At 47.4% G+C, this 19,965-nt stretch overlaps 1 protein-coding gene across 9 annotated transcripts in view; it reads right to left on the minus strand.

The window, feature by feature from the left end:
- The window catches only part of ACACA (acetyl-CoA carboxylase alpha), a 113,536-nt gene that overhangs the window by 13,246 nt on the left and 80,325 nt on the right, over nucleotides 1-19,965 (minus strand). For 7 of the 9 annotated variants that reach the window (XM_051809371.1, XM_051809368.1, XM_051809370.1 and 4 more), the window contains 7 exons: nucleotides 10,936-11,079; nucleotides 10,102-10,222; nucleotides 8,367-8,463; nucleotides 6,969-7,065; nucleotides 6,145-6,280; nucleotides 840-1,017; nucleotides 404-516 (listed from right to left, as the gene is read on the minus strand). In XM_051809371.1, the coding sequence (XP_051665331.1) occupies nucleotides 404-516; nucleotides 840-1,017; nucleotides 6,145-6,280; nucleotides 6,969-7,065; nucleotides 8,367-8,463; nucleotides 10,102-10,222; nucleotides 10,936-11,079 (886 nt within the window). Of the gene's footprint in view, nucleotides 1-403; nucleotides 596-839; nucleotides 1,018-6,122; nucleotides 6,281-6,968; nucleotides 7,066-8,366; nucleotides 8,464-10,101; nucleotides 10,223-10,935; nucleotides 11,080-19,965 lie in introns of those variants that run through there. The other 2 variants (XM_051809372.1, XM_051809373.1) reach the window with 2 other exon arrangements.

Raw genomic sequence — 19,965 nt, forward strand, 5'->3', positions numbered from 1 at the left:
AAACTGCCTCAGACACCCAGTGACAGACCAGCAGCACAAAATGCCTTTGACCAAATTCTTGGTTACGCAAAACGACACCAGCAGAAGGTTTGGCCTTTGAGGTTTTAGTGAGCTGAGCAACTGCTGGGAAGGAAACTGGACTCAAGCATCTGTAGTAAGGGTCTGTTGTGAGATCCAGTCAATAAAATATATAAATAAAATAAATAAATCAGTATAAAAAGACGCTATTTACCCATACCCCAGGTGTGCTAAACACAGGAATCTCCTCGCACGGACATACACGCTGTTGGTCTCATCTGGTTTCTTCCCAACTTAGATGCCAGTAAATAGTCAGGAATTTGATCCAATGCCTCAGTGCCTCTTTTTGGGGTCTCTCCCACCCCCCAGCCCCCCGCTGACGTACCGAGGCGCTCGGCCAGGCGGATGTACACGGGGTCCACTCGTCGCATCGTCTTCACCAGGTCCTTCCGCCGGAATCGGATCTCCACCGTCCCCTCCGGCTCCAGGATCCCCCCTCTGAGCAGTGATGGGAAGAGAGAAAAGAAAGGCACTTTCAGGTCATCCAACAAGGGGAAACACAGAATGGAATGATTCACTGTGTGGAAGGTAAGAGAATGGGGGAGGGAGACAAAACAGAGAGAGAACAAGACTCCTCTTAGCTGTGATTTATCCGCACCAAAACCACCCACGAGGCTCCTCGGGGGTCACGCCCGGGGAGGTGCAGCCCCTCAATAACAAAGTGTCCCACCAAGCTGGGAGGTTCTGAGGCAGTTCTGAGGCTGGGAGGTTCTGGGGTTGGGAGGTTCTGGGGCAGTCCTGCCTGCAGGGAGGGGCCGTACCTGCTCTCGCGGTCCGCGTACATCTCCATGTGCCGCGGGTTGATGGTGGGGTCGATGACGACCCAGGAGCCGCCCCGGAGCTCCCCCTGCGGGGGGATGTAGATGAGCACGGGCTGCCGGTACTCCCGCAGGCCGTCCACGATGTAGGCACCGAACTTGAGCACCTGGTCGTACATGTCTGGGGAGAGAGGACACAGCTCCTGGAGTCACGGCACGCCGGTGCTCCGGCCCTGCCGCGCTCGGTCACGGCGGGGAAAAACACCACTGCTCAGCTCTTCCCACTCCTGCTACAATTCCAGCTGTTGTTCTCTGCAGCTGGGAGAGATGGGGCTGAGAAAGGAGGTGACAGAATCGTAGAATCATGGAATGGTTTAGACTGGAAGGGACCTTAGAGCCCAACTTGTTCCACCCTGGTGAAGGTCAACAAAACCAGTCTGGGGGGGAGAACCAGGACCAGAGTAGGGATATTGTAAGACCATGGAATCACAGAATGGTTTGGATTGGAAGGGACCTAAAAGATCATCTCATCTTGTTCCACCCCCTGCCATGGGCAGAGACACCTCCCACTAGCCCAGGTTGCTCCAAGCCCCGTCCAACCTGGCTTTGGACACTTCTAGGGACGGGTTCCTCTCTAGGCAACCTGTGCCAGGGCCTCATTACCCTTATATTAAAGAATTCCTTCCTAAAATCCAACCTGAATCTACCCTCCGTCAGCTTAAGGCCATTCCCCTTTGTCCTAACTCTGCAAGCCCTTGTGAAAAGTCCCTTTCCAGCCTGCAGGATGTTCCCACACCATTCCTGCTCCCAGACATGGCACCTCCACTCTGGAAATCCAGTTTGGTGACTTCCCATGAAACCACATCTATTCACAGGGCTGCAGGTCCTCAGCTCACACCAGCCCCTCTACAGCAGGTGCCCTGGAGATGACCCATCCCTGATTCCCAGCCAATCCAAGGAGAATTCCCACAGTTCAGGAAGTCAGGCTGGGTATTTCTGTACTCAACACGAGCACAAGCTGCCCAATTTCAGACTCACTGCCCTGCACCTCTCCCACAACTCATGTAACGCGCATAAAAACACACCTGACAGCAACAGAGCTTTTCCAGATCTCCATAAAAATGTGTGTGGGGAGGGATGGGAAGCAGCATTCCGCTCTCCTTCCATTAAAATTTGTTTAAGGCATTTTGCTCAAAATTAATAAGAACAACTCCACTGTGTAAAGACACTACATTGAAAATATCAGCCCCAAAGGTGATTTAAATAAAAGGAGAGAAAGGGAAGGCAAAAGAATTTCCATGAGATGATATAGTTTCTAATGGATGCAGTTTGTAATGGAAACAGGCACTCTTGAATATATATATTTTGTTACATATAATTATATATGGAAGTATTAAATCAAATACACAAGAAATGAAAAATAGTTATTAGGATCATCTAGTCCATCTCTTTGTTCACACAGGACTGTTCTTCCCCAGTGTTTCTGAAAGCTTCCATTTAGAAATCCCACACAATAAATCTACTGCTTCTTTAGGGGCATTTCCACAGCCAAACAGATGAGATTTTCCTCAGTGCTCAGCCAAACTTCCCCTCCTTCCCCATTAATTTCATGTTACTACCCCTTGTCCCACCCTACATAATCTCTCCACTCCTTCAGGCTCACTACAAATAGCAGGAGGTTTTTCAGTGGGTTTCTTTCCTTAGACACCACAGGAATTCATCCCTCATCTCTCCCAGGACACTATCCTGACCCCCTTCATCATTTTGCTCCCTTGCTTGGACCCTCCCAGTTTGCCTAATTTTTTAAAACACCAGTGCAGAGAGCAGGAAAAATAAGGAGCTCCATTTATATCTCTCACACACCTGCTGTAATAAACAGTCTGAAAAGACTGAGACTTTTATTTATCTAAAATTCTTCTATCATTTGAGAAAAACCACCATTTCTGGGGAGGAACAAGACTCCAGCCAAGGTCCACTTGTCATTTAACCCTCATTTCAATGTTAAGTATTAACATGAACATAATTAAGCTTTTGACTCTTTGGGAAACACACACACATACTTTTTTATATTATATAAATATATAAATATATATATACACACTAACATATATAGAGCAAGTGAGAGAGGTGTATAAAATATGTGTGGTATGTATACATATATATATATAATATCTATATATATTAGCACTGATGTGATCTCTCCACTTCATTTCCAAGGTCATTGTCCAAGTACTCAAGAAAAGGAATTTCATGTTATTTAAGAGATATCCAATTCTGACAAAGAGAAGAACAATCTATTCCCTCTAATTGGGAATAAATATAAATCCTGGCAGAGACAGTGGGGACTGAGAACCAAACAAAACTCCAACCTTTCCCTTTGTCCTGAGCAAAGAAAAAGACTCAAAAAGGGTGACAAATTTATTACTAATTATACAATTATTTTATTATGTAGTGCTAGTAATAAACCACTTGAAGTACTTTCAGCTAATTCCAGTGTTAAGAAAATAATTGCTTGATTCAAATTATTTTAACTGAATTAATCCTTTACTAGACATTTTTTACTAGTGCTACATAATAAAATAATTGTGTAATTAGCAATACATTTTTCACCCCTGCCACGGGTATATATTTTACTCAGGTGAAGTGCAGGAAAGAGCAGCACCACTTGTTTGAACAGGGCAGGGGGAGGAGGAGCACAGAAATTGGGGGAATTCGGTGCTTCCTCAGAGCTCCAAATCTCCTTTGGGTTTAGCAGGTGGTATTGGGGAAGTGTTTTATTTACCAGGTGCCATCAGGTGGTCAGGGAAGTATTTCTGTGCCTACAGATCTCTCAGGATCAGCCTTTCAGAGCCATGGAGGAGGAGGAACTTCAGGACCCTATGGTTCTGTACTCAGTTAAGTCTTAACTGTTCAATTTGCCTGCACTTTGAGTGGAAATTCAAAAAATGTCTATTTTTAAGAAATAAAAGTACAGTTGATAAAGATCACATGAATCCTGCAAAGACAGCCCAAGGCACGTGCCAGTGGTGCCCACATCTGATCTCCACAACACACGACCTCCCTGATTTACCCCAACATCGTATTTGAGTGTGAAACTATAAAATATTTGCCATACTGGGACAGCTGCCTCTTCTTGGCAGTTCTGCTGCATTCTCCACTCCTACAAAGGAAAACAGAGCACCAGCTTTACCTGCTGCAGGTGGTAAGTGCCCCGTGGTGCCCAGTGCTCTGTGCTCCAGTGCCTTGGCAGGGTGCAGACTCCATAAACTTAATACTGTGACTAACACACTTAACTGTGTTTAAAACTAACCCCAGACACTTCCATCACCATCGTGAGCCAAGAACACCACAAACATTTTAAGAACAGGCTGTTCTTAATAAGCCACTTGCAAGATGGAGATGCTGCAGAAGTGCCCCAGTGTTGGGTTTGCAGGAGGGCAGGGAGCGCTCACAGAGCTCTGTCCTGGTCTCTGCTGCTCTGAGCATCGGTGTCCACCCCACACAGACCCCAAGCCTGCTGGCAGCTCTTGTCATCACACCATGTGTGTAAATATTGGCCCTCAGTGCCCCACCCGTGCTGGGAAGGCTGCAGACAGCTCTGTGCATCCCCACCGTGCCAGGCAACGTGCCCTGAACCTCCGAAGCTGGAACGGATCTCACCAGCTTGGCTGCATTATCAGATGGGACCTGAAGGTAAACACCAGGCAATGTTGGCTGAGGCACGTCGTGCCCCCTCACAAACCCATGGCACACAAAACCTGCCGCCAGCCGGGGGGGCTCCGGGATCTAAAACCGGCGCTTTTCGTTCCGCCGGGTTATTTTTTTCTTTTATCATTATCATCATTATTATTATTATTTTTTTATCGTTATTTATAACCTGTCCCGGGCAAAAATAATAAGTAAAACACGAAGCCCCAGCCGTGAGTGACCCCGCAGCACAGTTTAATGTCGTGGGGATTTGCATCCTATCAGCCCGTCCCCGCCGAGCCCGGGACCCCGGTGCTAATTTCCAGCGAATTTCACGCTTGATGTCCCCCCGTCGTGGGTCAGCGCCGGTTCGCCTAAATAAACCCCTGCCAAATGGCTCCTCCATCTAAATATTCAAGCCAGTTTTTTTTTTCCATAATTTAATTTTGCATTATGCTGAAGAGCCTTCTGGCCGGAGAGAGCTCGTTGGGGGGAAAGCGCCGGCACCGGCGCCGCGAGCCGCCGTTATTTATGGCGTTATTTATTTATTTTACGGCGGGAATTAGACCTCCTAGGCCGACTGGGGAAGAAGAAGGGGGTATTTTTTCCCTCTTTTTTTTTTTTTTTTCCCTCCCCCTCCACTAATGTCAATTTTCAGCATAGCAAGAGCTGTCTCTAATCTTTTCCTACTCATTACACACAATTTTGGAGTCATTTTACCCACAGTGCAGTCGGCTCCTGGCAGTGTGTTTGTGTGCACTGAGGGGTGGCATAATTGTTTATTTTCCCTCCCTGCATAATCCCCAGCCAGCACTGAAACCAAAACTGCAAACAACTCCCCAAGGGACACAGAGAGTGTCAGGAGACACCACCAGCAAACAAGAGGCAGGAAAATGCACGGAGCAAGGTGCCAACTGCAATGGCTCTGTCCTTCCCTCCTCTTCCTCCTCCTCCTCCCAGCTGGGGTGGAGCAAGTTGGGATATGTAATATAAATATTAACAACTTTGTACTGTCTCTTTCCTCCTTGGGCTTTTAGTCCCAAATCCAGAGCTAAACTCAGTTTCTGAGGAACCCAGCAAAGGGCACTGGCAAAGCCAGATCTGGCATTTTAAGGCAAAATAATATTTAAGGTCTAAATAAGGTAAATAAATAAAGTAAAATTACATCAACAACTTGTTGTGTGGTTGGGAAAGCAAGTCACAAAGGCAGAAAGCAGCAGCACATGGAGCAGAATCCACCCTGAAAGGTAACAGGTATTTTCCAGAGGAAATAATTTTGCCACCTTTTGCCACCTCCCATCTTTGCATCTGCCAACTCAAAGGCTTTGCTTTGTGTCCTTCTAATGAGACAGCAGAGTCCAGCAGCCTCTGTCACCCTGTGAGCCTTCCAGAGCAGGAACTTCCACCACATCGGTGCCCCTGTAACTCCTCCCCTGTGCTGAGGAGCTGCCACACACAGGTAAGAGGCCTCTTACCCCTTTAACTTCTTTAAATTCCACAGGAGTGACCTCACACTCCTGGCACCCCACAAAATTCAGAGCAGGACTGTGTGGTGCCCTCTGAGCAGTCAAGACAAACCACCCTCCAGGACACACCAACGAGGATCCAAAGTGCTGGTTACCTTTCATTCCACCAGAGAAACCTCTCCAGTTGGCAAAGACCATCAGGGGCAGCCCTTCCCTGTTGAAGTCCTTGATGGCCTCTGCAGTCTTGAAGGCAGAGTCAGGGAACCACACCTGACCAGCCTGCTGGATTATCTGTTGGGAAGGAGAATCCACTGTTAAGCCTTGGAACACACCCATGTAAGAGTTGGCAGAAAAACACAGAAACAGATTCAACAGTGGCTGAGATGTGGGATAAACAATGAGGGATGTGGCACATGGAGTGCATGGGATCTGCTTGGCCACAGAATAATTGGGACAATCCTTTTGTCACCAATATTAACAGGAGCATTCCCAGTCACTTAGCTAAGAATAGAGATGGTATGGAAAGCCTGACACTACAGCTGCTGTAAGGAGGGGAAGAAGGAAGAGAAAGAAAAGGAGAGGAGAAAACCCCAAAGGGATGAGGCAGGGCCAGAGCTGTGAAATCAGACAGGGGAAAAGCAAAATGTCAGAGCAGGAAGACCATGAAACCCTCTGGTCACAGTAAGTGAGCAGGGAAGTGACTTTTGCTTGTCATATCTCCTGGGCCCTTGTCCCTGCACCTCACCCGAGTCCTAAGGGAAGCAGGACTGGGGAACGTGTCTCCTGCAGGAATGGCCAACACGACAGTCCGGGCACCCCTCCCAGCAGCTGCCACCCCTCCCAGGCATTCCCACCTCACCAGGGAATGGCTACACATTTGCACCACATTTGAGGGGGAAAAGTCCCACCCAAACAGGTGCTTCTTCCACAGAGACATTTGCAGAGGACAAACAGGGAACAGGGCACGTGTTCAACCCACCTTGGCCTCCGAGTCCAGGTTTGCAGGATCAGCAGGAATGCTGAGCTCCACCGTTCTTGTTTCTACGGCAACTACTCCTACAGGTATTCCTCCCAGCCTGGAAACAAGGCAGACAAATCACAATTCCTATTGCAACTCTTACACAACTAGATAGTTTTTCCAATTTGCATCAAAATACCCAGGAGAGACAAATAACACATCAAACAGTGGGAGCAGCGCTCTGGCCTTCGGAAGAGCAGGGACGAGCGGCTGGAGAACGCCAGAGGAGAAGCCACAGTTCCCAAAGCCAAATTCAGTTCTAAAAATGGGCACGTTCCTCACCGGAAATCAAACACAACAAACCAAACCCAAATTTGGAATGATACATCCACGTCTCCACATCACCCCTCACCTGTCATCACCCCGAGTTTGGGATCAACACCGAATCCAACCACCCCTTCCCACAAAAGCCACTGTGCTGCTGATGACGGCTCCACATTCCCAGGATGGAGTCCCAGCAGAGCCCACACTCCCTCCTCAGCCACCCCAAGCTGGATGACACACATACAGGCAGGGAAGAGACAGGGCCCATGTGCACTGAGAGGCTGGAAATATTCCCATTCCCTATGATTAAGAGTCTGCTGGAACCCCGTAATTGCAGAAGCCGTCTTAAATCAGTAACTTATAACTTCTATATTAGGGCCCATGTGACCTAATAAAGAACATCTTTATCCAAGTATTACAGTTATTTATTGAACTTGAAAACAGCTCAAAACAACTTCTGTTTTCCATAATACTTCATATAAATTTTATCAGGCCAGCACATGAAGATGCTACATCTTGTTTTATAGTGTGTCCCTGGACAAGTTGCCATAGAATAATAAAAGACAATTTACAGCCAACAGCACACATATTCCAAACATACATACAAGAGATGAGTTTTGGCAGCACTTACAGTAAAAATCCCAGAAGAATACATTCATATTTGTTTTTTTTTTTTCAAAGTGCCACTGCTTTTGAAAGGAGTCTGTTTCATTTGTGTTATATATCCCTGCTGTGTGAGAGTCCAAAGCCACTTGGAATTTGTCAGAAGAAAGGAACTGCAAGCAAAGCTGAGTGTGGGCCTGGACAGAGCAGCTTCTGGCTTTGCCAAATCGTTGATTTCCACCCCCTGGCACAGGGGCCTAAAAGCCTTTAAATCACAGAATTACAGAACCATGTAATGGTTTGGGTTGGAAGGGACCTTAAAAATCATCTCATTCCAACCCCCCACCGTGGGCAGGGACACTTTCTACTAGATAGACACAGGTACACATATGGAGAGAAATAAATAATCACAGGATGTTGTGTTCTACACAAATGCAAAGGGTAACCAAAACTTGGTTTCTACAATTGTCTGAAACACCTCTCAGAACTCACCTTGCTCTCCCCACCACGACTGTCTGTGCCCAGGGCTGCATGATCTCCATGAACGAACCGTTGTCAAAGAACCCACTCAGCCACTGCCCCTTCTGATCTAGAGGGAGAGGAAAACAGGGAAATATCAGAGGAGGACGGAGGGAGGGAGGAAAGAAAAGAGAGTATCAAAGCAGCAACTGAAACTTGCTTGAAAATTCCACCTGGGGAACGTGGCACTGCCTCCTTATTTATTTATTTTTAAATAGATGACAATACAAGGGAACATTAGACAGCAGAGCATTTGTCTGCCTTCAGCCATCGTGTCTTATTTCATTTCCTAGTCTGCATAAAGGCAGCAATTTATCAGCAAAAGCATCATTTATTGTTAAACGATGGGGTTCGGGTAGCAGAGGGACTTCCCCTGCTTTTAAATAAATAACTCTGGTTTTGTCAAGACTACAAACATTTGTCAAAAAGGCAGTAAAGTCATTAAAGATGTTTTTCAAAACACCTATTTCTATTTGAAAACTTATCTCACATTTTCTCTCTCGATTCTGCCTGATCTTTCCTTTAAAGAAGGAATGTTGCAGAGACCCAGGAACCAATACGAAAATTTTGATGATGCTTTAGAACTCAGACACAATTACAGAAAACACATCGCTCTGGGGGCACCTGCTTTGCACTGGGGCTTTGGGAAGCTCTGCAAAAAAGAAAAAAAAATCCACAAAAAAGTCCCCAAAAAATCCCAAATGCCTCCCAGCTTCACCCCTTGGCACACAGCTCCCGAGGAACTTTTTAATCTGAACAAGCACCTCTGCTTCTGCAAACCCAAGTCCAAAACCAATTAAAAAGTGGAGATCCAAGCACGGTAACCTCTGCTGACTTAAACAGGATGGAGAGTGTTTTATCAAGACCAAACTTGTAATTACTGTGTTCTACATTCCTTGCCTCTGTGGCCCCACTGTAAAATGTGACCATCCATTTCAAAATTATCTCTTTATCGCAAGCCCAAAGCTGATCGTTTAGATTCTGGCCTCGTGTCGGGCGTCAGTTTGAAGAATATCACGGCAATATCTCCTCTAATAAATGGCTTTAACTTTTCACCTAGGAGATATCTGCTTTAACTTATCACAGGGAATCATCTGCTTTCCCTAACGCTTCCACTAAATTAAAATCTGAAGTCACTCGATTTGGGAGCCGGCGTTAGCGGCGCTCAGACAGCTGGATGAATTACTTGAGAGATGATGAAAAAATATTATCCAAAACCAGAAAACTTAGTTTATCACAAATCTCATTTTAGCCCTCCAAACTCATTAATAACAGCAGGAGTAATGGTCACCCAGTTTGCAGCTTGCACCTACACAGGCTGCAACAACCCCAACGGGGGTTCCGTGGTTTGCAGTGGTGCCAATACAATAATTCCCCAAGATCTGCAGGAATACTGGGATTCCTTCACCATACAGACCCTTTGTGAATGGACTTTCCTCTAAATCATAACAAAATCTATAAAAGTAACTATTCTAAGTAACTACATAACCTATAAAACTAATAACTGTAGGTGCCCTCGGGCACTCAGAACTTACGTCCTATTTTTAGATATTACAGAAAAATATTTATAAAATTATATTCAAATTGTTTAGAAGTAATTATTTCGTAAACTCTGAAATATATTTGGATTGCAGACATAAAGCCTTGCCAACAAGTATTGAAACCAAGGTGTGTCACTGCATGTCCTGGCCACCACAGAGGGACGTACTCGGGTTGGGGCGCCCAGCCAGCATCCAGCGAGGGTCATAGGGAGCCTTGGTGGGCACAAAGTCAATGGTTCTGTCTATAGGATCCTTGGCTTTGAGGATAGGCACAGGGCTGTGTATATTCTAAGGGAAAAAGAAAAATATTGAAGGCAGTGATTCTCCCAAAACCAAACCCCAGCTCCAAAGGATGTGCTCGGATTTCTCTTTCCCCCCCTGCACACCCCTGAGACTGACGGGACCCCAGAGCCTTGCCAGAGCCTGAAGAGACTTCCACAGTGCTCCATCCTCTCTCAAACCCCACCTTTGGCCTCCTCTGGCACACATTGTGCTTAATTTGCTCTTGAACTTGTGGCATATCCAGACAAGTGAGGGGCTGTAATTTAATCTCTGGAAGGTGACCAGGGCTCCTGCCTCCTTCCATTCCCTCTTTCCTGCAGGAAGGTCACCTGTGTGTTCACGCTGCTCCCTTCCTGGTTGCAGAGCAGCTCACACATATACATCAGCTCTGCAAATTGTTGCCTCAGAGGGGATTTTTGGAGTCATTTCAGCCAGAGACAATCTACTGCTGGCAGAAGGTCCTGTGGGCAGCAGCCAGGAGGCTGATGTGAAGATACCCAAGGCAATTCCAGGCTGCCCCATATTCCTGCAGCATTTTAAGACAAACACTATTTTATTTACTTAATTCCATAATGCCCAACAGCCTCAACCACCAGTCTAAACCATTTTGTTGGACATAAAAACACAGAAAAAAAAACCCAGACAGAGAGAGAGCACCCGGTCCCCAAACCCTGCAAACAGGTAGTGGCACCTTGGACCTGTGCAGGGCCAGGAATTACCTTTGGCATGTAGGAAAGCCACTGCAGGATGGTGTAGACTCCTTCAAAGTCATCACAGACTGTGTCATGTGTCACCCCATTGTTGTGCATGATCTGGATCCCGCCCAGCTGGTTGTTGGAGGTGTAAACTTCCCGTCCAAGCACCTTGGGAAAGGAAAACGGGAAAACCATCAGGGATGGGGTTGTGATGAGGAGGTGTTGGCTAAGGAGAGACACAGAAACCCATCCCTGCAGCACCTCATGATCACTTGGGCACGAAAAGGATGGAGCAAACTACTCCCAAGAGACCTTCCCATGCCCCCTGTGCAAGTAAGAGCTTATGGACACTGATCCCAAGTGATCAGAATAGACAGTGATCCCCAGGAAACAGAGAGAAGGGTTACATTGGATACTGGGAAGACATTCTTCCCTGTGAGGGTGGTGAGGGCCTGGCACAGGTTGCCCAGAGAAGCTGTGGCTGCCTCAGCCCTGTAAGTGTCCAAGGCCAGGTTGGAGCAACCTGATCTGGAGGAAGGTGGCCCTGTTCATAGCAGGGGGGTTGAAATTAGGATTCCTTCCAACCCAAACCATACTGGGATTCTACAATCCCCAAGGGGAATGATACAAGTGGGGAAGCTGAGGCAGGGGGCAGTTTTACCCCTTGCCCTTCCCCAGGCAGCAACAGAGCCAATACACGTCCTAGACCAGCTCAGCTCACTAATTCCAAACTGCTCCAAGACAACTGGTAGGGTGGTTTTTTGAGGGAAAAAACCCCAGACTGGTACAGCAAAGACAAAGCCCCAGCAGTTCCTTCAAGAGGCTGGACAGAACAAGGCTGTGGCTTCTCATTCTCTTGCACGGCTCCATCTCTAATCTGAGCCCGGGCACCGCGGCTCTTTTCTCATTCTCCTGCTGTCTCTTCCCATTTGCCCTCTCCCTGACTGATACACTGATCTCTCGGTCACTCGGCTTTCTGCTCCACTGACTCCATATTACTAATAACACCTCTGCCACGGCCAGTTTACCTCATGAAGGCAGGAGCACATCATTACAAAATAAACTCATAACTTTGACATTCTAGCAAATACACGCCGTTTGTTATTTTTATGGGTTGAGTCTTTCTAACAGACAGAGGACATTACACACCTGCTTCATTTGGATCTTAAAAAACCCCTCAAACACACGCAAACGGCCCGGCCTCCCCCACCAAACACCCAGCACTGCTCATTTTGGAGAGAGAAGAGCAGGCAGATGTCACTCAAGGTTTATGTAGAGAATAAACCGAGGCACAGAAGTTACACAACTAGTCCCAAAAATTTAGAATAAAATGTAAGCACAGTGGTTTAGCTCAGGGATGTTCCCGGGTCTCCCTTCTGAGCTGAAACATCTTCATCTTCCTCTAACAAAATCAGTGCCACGCAAAGCCATGGTAGAAAAGACAGCAGCATAGATTTAGGTTCAAGGATAAGAAAAGCCCAAGCCTCCAGATGCCAGGCACAAGCCTAGCTAAATGCTTTCCACAGAGGAAAATAAAAATAAAGAGGGTTTAAACTCCCCCTCTCTGAACTAATGCAAACGTATGTACATGCAAAATGGGCCTCTGCTACTGCTTATCTGGAGACACTGCAGACAGCTCAGGTTTAGCACTGCTGACAGGCAATGAAACAGCCTAATATACCGCCTGCTCTGGCCCTTAAATCCCTTTTTGGAGATCAAGATAAATATGCAGCTCCTTCTCCCGAGTGCTGCAGCCATTCCAGAGGAGTGCAGGGCTGTGCACGTGCAATCCCCTGCACGCCCTGCCAGGGCTGTGTTTACCTGGCAGGGCTGGCAGCAGAGACAGCAGGGCCCCAGCCCCAGGGGAAGGTGGTACTGAGGAGTGTCTGGGACATGGATGTGCACAGGTGAGCCCCAGGCAGGTGCTCAGAAGGAGCAGGGAAGGGGAGCACAGGGGAGCTCCAAATCAGCCCCCAACCTCAGCACAGCCCAAAGGCAGAACGAGCTGCTCCACCCCCAGAGCAGGCACCAGGCACTCAGGAGGGTCAAGAGGATCACAGAACCCCAGAATGGTCTGGGTAGGAAAGGACTTTAAAGCTCATCTCATTGCAGCTCCCTGGTCATGGGCAGGAACTATCCCAGGTTGCTCCAAGCCCCATCCAACCTGGCCTTGGACACTTCCAGGGATCCAGGGGCAGCCACAGCTTCTCTGGGCAACCTGTGCCAGGGCCTCACCACCCTCACAGGGAAGAATTTCTTCCTAATAACCCATCTAACCCTGCCCTCTGGCAGTGGGAAGCCATTCCCCCTTGTCCTGGCACTCCAGGCTCCTGCAGAAAGGCAGCCCAGAGACAGCGAGACTGGGCCTGGGAACACGAGGGCGACCGCTCGTCCCTCGGCTCTGCCACCCCCACTCCCACCTCACAGGGCTCCATTGCTAAAGGCTGACAAGTAATTCAATCTCCAATTAACAATCTTGAACAGTGCAATGCATATTGCTGTGCTAACACTTCCACAAGAAAATATCCAAGGGTACAAGGGAAGGTGCTGGAGAAGTCCTGAGCTGAGGCTCCTGAAGACAGAACTTCCAAGAGCAAAAAAGCAGCCTTTCCAGCCTCCAAAATATGGTCCTCAATGGGTTTATAGGCACGCCATGTGCATATGAACAATTTTCTAGCACTCCAAACCATCCTGACCAGCTGCTTTCTCCTTTGAGAACCTGAGCTGCTGGTGAGCTGGGACATGCCCTGCAAAGCTGGGCTGGCCGAGGGCTGGGTTGGCTCATCTGTTTCATCCAAGATGAAGGATCTACAAAAATGACAGCAGAGGGCTTGAATGGGAATCATTATGCAACATAAGTGCTGTTATTATTCCGAGCATATCATGTGTTTATATCAAATATAAGTGCCAGATTTTTATCCGAATAATTTCAATAATTGCAATTCCCATCCCACAATTTATATCATCTGCCAGAAACCCGAAGCAGAAGAGGCACATGCACATCCTATAAATAGCCTATTTTTCATAAACAGGCAGAAATGATGGGAATGAATGTCTCATCAGAAAAAAAAATGCAGGAACACAATGTAGGAACTTCAAACCTGGCTGCTATTATGTGCAGTCAAGCCTCGCCAGATCTCAGTGCTCATTTCCAGCACTCGGCTCTTCCCCCACACGGATCGTGTCGTTAGAGGGGAAAACAGCAGGAACAAGAGGAGAGCCAAGCTGAGGTGGGATGCTCCAGCATAAACCCCTTCCCCAGCCCAGCCTCTCTGCAAGGCAGTGGGAGCACAGACAGCTCCTCTCTGCCTGGAGACACAGGGCCCTTCCTGCATCCCTGATCCAGGAATCCGTGCAGTCCCCGCACTTCTAATTTACGAGCGTTCGGTGGGGGACCCTTCTGACTGGGGAACAGATTGGCTCGGTCTAATGCTTGGAGATTATTAAAGTCAGAGCTATACTCCACTATCAAGTCTACAGATCTTTTATTTAGAAGATATGGTGCTCTAAATGCACAAAGAGCTCCCTGTCACCTTCACATTAAAGCCCCTAGTGCCTGGTAAATGGAATTATATAGCTGTCATCTCCTTTCCCCAAAGTTTTAAGAGTACAATGGGCTCATTTTTTCCCACTCCATCCCAGCTTCAGAACTAAGAGACCTACTTTGTATTGATTTAGAGTCTCGGAAATAAATAAACCTGCTTCACCAATGTGATTCACAAGAAATTCATGATACACTATTGCATGATATATTTCAAGCTGTGGCTCCGGCTCTTTTTTCCTTTTGGTGAGTGATGGGGGAGGTGGGAGGTGGGGGGAGCTGACAGCCTGATGGTTATTGGGGATGGCTCCTGACTGCAAATCCAGAGGCAGGTCCTGCTGGTGGAGTCTTTCCCTGCTTCAGTCTGGTGAGATCAGAGGGGGAAGGGCAAAAAGCAACTGCACTTCACCTCGGAGGGAGCAGGGGAAGAGGCATCCAGGTGGACATGGAATTGCAGCTCCTTTCTGCACACTCCTGCCTGGAGATGCCAAGGTTCCTCACAGATACAGAGGGAGCAGGGCTCCACAGCTGGTCACAGACAGGACAAACACTGTGTTTGCAGCTGGCAGCACCACCCATTAGTGGTGGGAAGGTTTGTCCGTCTCGTGCTAATTGATGAGGATTTTGGAAAACTTCTGAATTGCAAGAGAAAATCAAATATTGCAATCTCGAGATCTGAACTAGTATAAGGCAGGCTCCAGATGGTTTGCTTCTGACCTCTGAAATATTTGTTGCAGCTACTAGAAATAGAAAATTAATTCGGGAAGAAAAGTCAGCTGGGAAATAAAAAACAAACAACTTTTCATTGGACCCAAAAAATTCCAAACGAGAAATCCACCCAAACTGATACTTTTTTTCCTGAAGAGTTCCAGTTTCAGTGAACTGCCATTTTCAAATGAAAAATGCCTTGTCAAACCCCTCCTGCCCCACTCTCCTCTCCTGGCGTAGGGAGACGGCGTGTTTTGCTCAAGGTCACTCCATCAGTCAGTGGTAAATCAAAAGGGCTCAATATACTTTGCAAACTAAAATTACAGCCCCCATCCTACATGGTGCAAACACCCATAAATCCCACTTGTCTCAGTCAGGGGTTCCCTAATCTAGACATGAACCCCATAAACAATATTAATGGTTGTCTCCAACTTGGAGATCTTGGTCATTCCCTTGGTCACCTTCTGGACCCCAAATGAACCCTGTTATTCAGAGACCCCCAGGGGACAGGCTGCAGTGCAGGGACCACTTTCACCAGGATAGTGGAACTCTGTTCACTTTTCAGTGTGGGTTTAGGCTTAATTGTGAGAAATGTGACAATTCCTTAGTGCTGCTCCTACAGTTCCCATCATATGTCCAGAATTCCAGGTAATTTCTCCACATCCACTGTAGAAAAAACTCCCAGGCAGGTCACCCCAGTATCCTCCTGGTGATACCCCAAGAGGGGTGGTCAGGACCAGTTATTCTGGGATATGTTTGAAAAGTTCAGCTCCAATGGAACATTAGGGAACAGTTAATGCTCCAGTAATAACACACCCTGAAGGATCACCAGGATCTGGGATACAGTCTTGGTTGCAGTAAACATATAGAGAGAGGGTTTAGAATACACAGGAGTTTCCCTGGGAAGAGATTTGGACAGGCAGAATATAGGCCAGGATGCTCAACTCCTCCCTAGCAGGAATAAATATCCACACAGCCCCCCCTCCACACAGATAAACTGATGGAGACCTGTATTAAAAACCATAGAAGGAGGGAGAATAAAAAAAGTCAACAGAAATCTATTAGACTTTCTTCCCTAAGCAAACACCAAGGGACTGATAATGCCATGCCTGGAACGTAAATTGTCTCTAATGGGAACAATACACAAATATCACCACTTAAAGAAAGGCAATTAAAAAGAAAAGGTAGAAATGGAGGGTGGTGGTTGGTTGTTTGCCTGAAGTCCAGGCATCCATCCTGCTCACATCCATTGCTCTACACAGAGCAAGGACCTTTGTGTCACCAGGAGTGCCCCCAGCCAGACTCCCCAGCAACTAAAGCCTCTCACTGGCAGGAAAAGAAATGAATTCTGCTCTCCTCCTGTTGCCAAATATTGCTGAACTGAGACTGATCCAGCCTGGGAGAACTGGGGGTTTGGTTGAGAGTATTGAGATTGTTCAGCCTGGAGAAGAGAAGCTTCAGGGTGACCTCACTGTGGCCTTCCAGTGCCTGAAGAAGCCGACAAGAAAGATGGAGAGAGACTATTTACAAAGGCCTGGAGTGCCAGGACAAGGGGGAATGGCTTCTCACTGACAGAGGGCAGGATTAGATTGGATATTGGGAAGGAATTCTTGGTTATGAGGGTGGTGAGGCCCTGGCACAGGTTGCCCAGGGAAGCTGTGGTTGCCCCTGGATCCCTGGAAGTGTCCAAGGCCAGGTTGGATGGGGCTTGGAGCAACCTGGGCTAGTGGGAGGTGTCCCTGCCCATGGCAGGGGGTGGAACAAGATGAGATGATCTTTTAGGTCCCTTCCAACCCAAACCATTCTATGATTCCATGGTCTTACAATATCCCTACTCTGGTCCTGGTTCTCCCCCCAGACTGGCTTTGTTGACCTTCACCAGGGACAGTCCTGAATCAGTTCTGGGAGCTGGAGAAACCAACCCCCACCCATAAAACCACCCTTGTTCTCACCATATCATCTGCCACAACCACCCAAGGCAGAGCAGAGGGGCCCCTCCTGCTTCTCCCCACCAGAGCCAAGAGTGGGATAACCTTGGGGAGCTCCATGAGAGGAGCAGACCGAGGGCTGAGGCTGTTGAGTGCCTGTTTGTGGGTGACATTTCCTACCCCTCTTTGATCAGCATTCTCCAGCACCCTGCACCCATAAGTATCTCCCTAATAGTCTTGCTGTGCCACTACAGAAAGATTCATATCATGCATTAATAATTATAATGGTTCTTTGAATGACAGGGCTGGCACTTGCTGTTCTAACTCACATGATTGCTCTCACATGATTGCTTTGATCTAATCCCAAGACTGGAGTCATCTTGAGCAGATATTGAACTACCCCTGCCTTGAATCTCAGAAAAAAGAGAGCTTTCCACAGTACAAACCCCAAACAGCATCAGTCTCACAGGGGTTTTATTTATTTTTCCAGATTGTGAAATTCAAGGGTAAATATTACTGCTGACAATCACTCAAACAGCCTGGCTGAGCCTCCAGCTCCTCACCGAGGTCCTCTGGGAGCCTCAGACCTGCCCAGACACCTCTCACCCGAGCAGCCTGTTCCTCCCAAGCCCTGATCTGTTGTCTCACCCTGTCACTGAAGTCCCAGAGCATTCAAGTTCTGCAGCTTCTCCACCAGCTCATCCACTGCTCCTCCTCCTGCCATGGGATGCTCCCACAGCTCACTGCAATCCCACCCCATAACCACACTGATGAAACCAGAGCAGCTGTGCCTGACCCATCCCTGCAAGTGTCCAAGGCCAGGTTGGACAGGGCTTGGAGCAACCTGGGATAGTGGAAGATGTCCCTGCCCATGGCAGGGGGTGGAAAGAGATGAGTTTTAAGGTCCTTTCCAACCCAAACCATTCTATGAGATTTTACGATTCCACGATAAATCTTCCCAACCAGCTGACCCCAGTTCTGCTTTGAGGGTCAGGACTGAATTTAAAATACAAAGGATATTCTCTTCTGGCCTCACCCAAAGGGATTTTTGGGTTTTAAATGCAGATTGTCAAAACCATCTTGCAGCAATTATGGTCTGTTGTATCAACAAGTCCTCGGGGACCATCCATCCTCAGGTGACTCAGGTGACATGGGATGGCCCCCAACACGTTAATGTCTCACCAGGCCCCAGCAGGGTCTGCAGCCATGGAAGATGGGCTCAGGAAAGGTCACTGGACAAGTGCTGGGACCAGGCTGAGGAGATTCTTACATATTTAATATTAGCAGGTCACTGAGTTTGCACTGATCAGTTCATCCCACAGACACCCTTCTGTTCCTCAGAAATGTTTTCTCCCCCTAAAAATAACCCCAATTCACAGTGCCAGAAACAGTGCATTGCTAATCTGGAGAACTGGTTCCTGAGCTATTCCAGGTCCAGAACAGGTTATACAAGCAGACATATCACTAAATTAATATCATTCTGAAGGGAAAAACTACCACAGGAAGAAATCCTGAGGATGGGGTTACCCAAAGCACACCACTGCTGGCAGGTATTTTCCAACTGATGAGCTCAAAGCACATTGCAAACACAGCTCAACTGAGGTTTCAAGACCAAGCAGGGAACTTTTATGGCTTTTTGACCCATCCAAGTCAAAAATGTCACCTCATGACCAAGAAGACCATTGGCTGCAGGCTGGGAAATGAAGCCCAAAGTACTGAACTAAGGCTTCAAATGGCTCATGTTTTAGTGGTTTCTGACCCCTCATCTCCACTGTCTCTTTTCCTGCATGGACACAGACTCCTGGCAGGTGGGATTTTCCCAGCTCACCCTTGGATGTTCTGGATAAACCAGTGGGAGCCATAACAAACTACTGTGCACCCAGCTTAGAGCAGTTCCTGAAAACCTCTGCTTAACCTGGCTTCCCTTAGGAAAAGCCTAGAACATGGATCTGCAGGGAAAATGTGACTGAAAGCCACTGTTTGTTTCCATTAACACAACAGCTCAAAGATGGGATTTCTTTTAAACACAAAAGACAAGGAGGAGCAAACTGATTAAAAATAGGTCAGCAACAGACTCGGGAACATCTTTGGGAGGACTCAAATGGAATGCAGCCCTGGAAGCCTGAACCACATAAGCCATGCAGGAATTGGGAGTGCTGGGCTCTTTGCTCTTACTTCCCTGGAAAGGAAAACCCATGGAAATGAAGGTGTTTGTGCAGGGCACAGCACGTCATGTATGAAATCACCCCGTGCTCACGTTGTGACGAGGGAAGGGAGTTGAGGGAGGAGGAGGAGGAAGGTTTTGGGGCTGGAAAAAGAGGGAGGCAGGGGAAGTTAAAAAAAAAAAAAAAAAAAAAAAAAAAAATCTCTGCCTCAGCAAAAGTTTTCATTAAAATTTTAGACAAATGATCTCTGTGTCCTTCTCCCATGCTGCCTGGGGCTCCATGCTATTTCTATGCAAATAACAACCTCGTGGTTTATATCTTATTATTTCCACCGGAGCTGCGGCGACATGACCCGAGACGTGTGTGAGGTAGACAGCGACAGAGAGAGAGGGAGAGAAAAGAGAGGGAAGGGAGGGAGGGAGATGGAGTGGCTGCTCGCTGAAGTGTGAAAAAATATTGTCAGGAGTGAGCAGCAAGAACAAAAAAAAAAAAAAAAACAAAACCAAAAAAAAAAAATTGCAGGGATAACGTGTTTATTTCAGCCCCTCTCCCCATGTGAACCAGCATCTTTTAAAATTCATTGGGCATCAGGCGATCATGCACAATCCATCTGCTTTCACTTTATCATTTGCATTTCATGCCTCCTGGCTTTTGATGTGCTGATACTTTGATGCAGTCAGGAGACGCGCATTATCATTATTTCAATTTTCAG

Source organism: Manacus candei, unplaced genomic scaffold (genome assembly GCF_025592945.1).
Source record: "Manacus candei isolate 608988 ecotype Guabito, Panama unplaced genomic scaffold, ASM2559294v1 h1tg000076l, whole genome shotgun sequence".
In the NCBI taxonomy this organism is placed as follows: Eukaryota; Metazoa; Chordata; class Aves; order Passeriformes; family Pipridae; genus Manacus; species Manacus candei.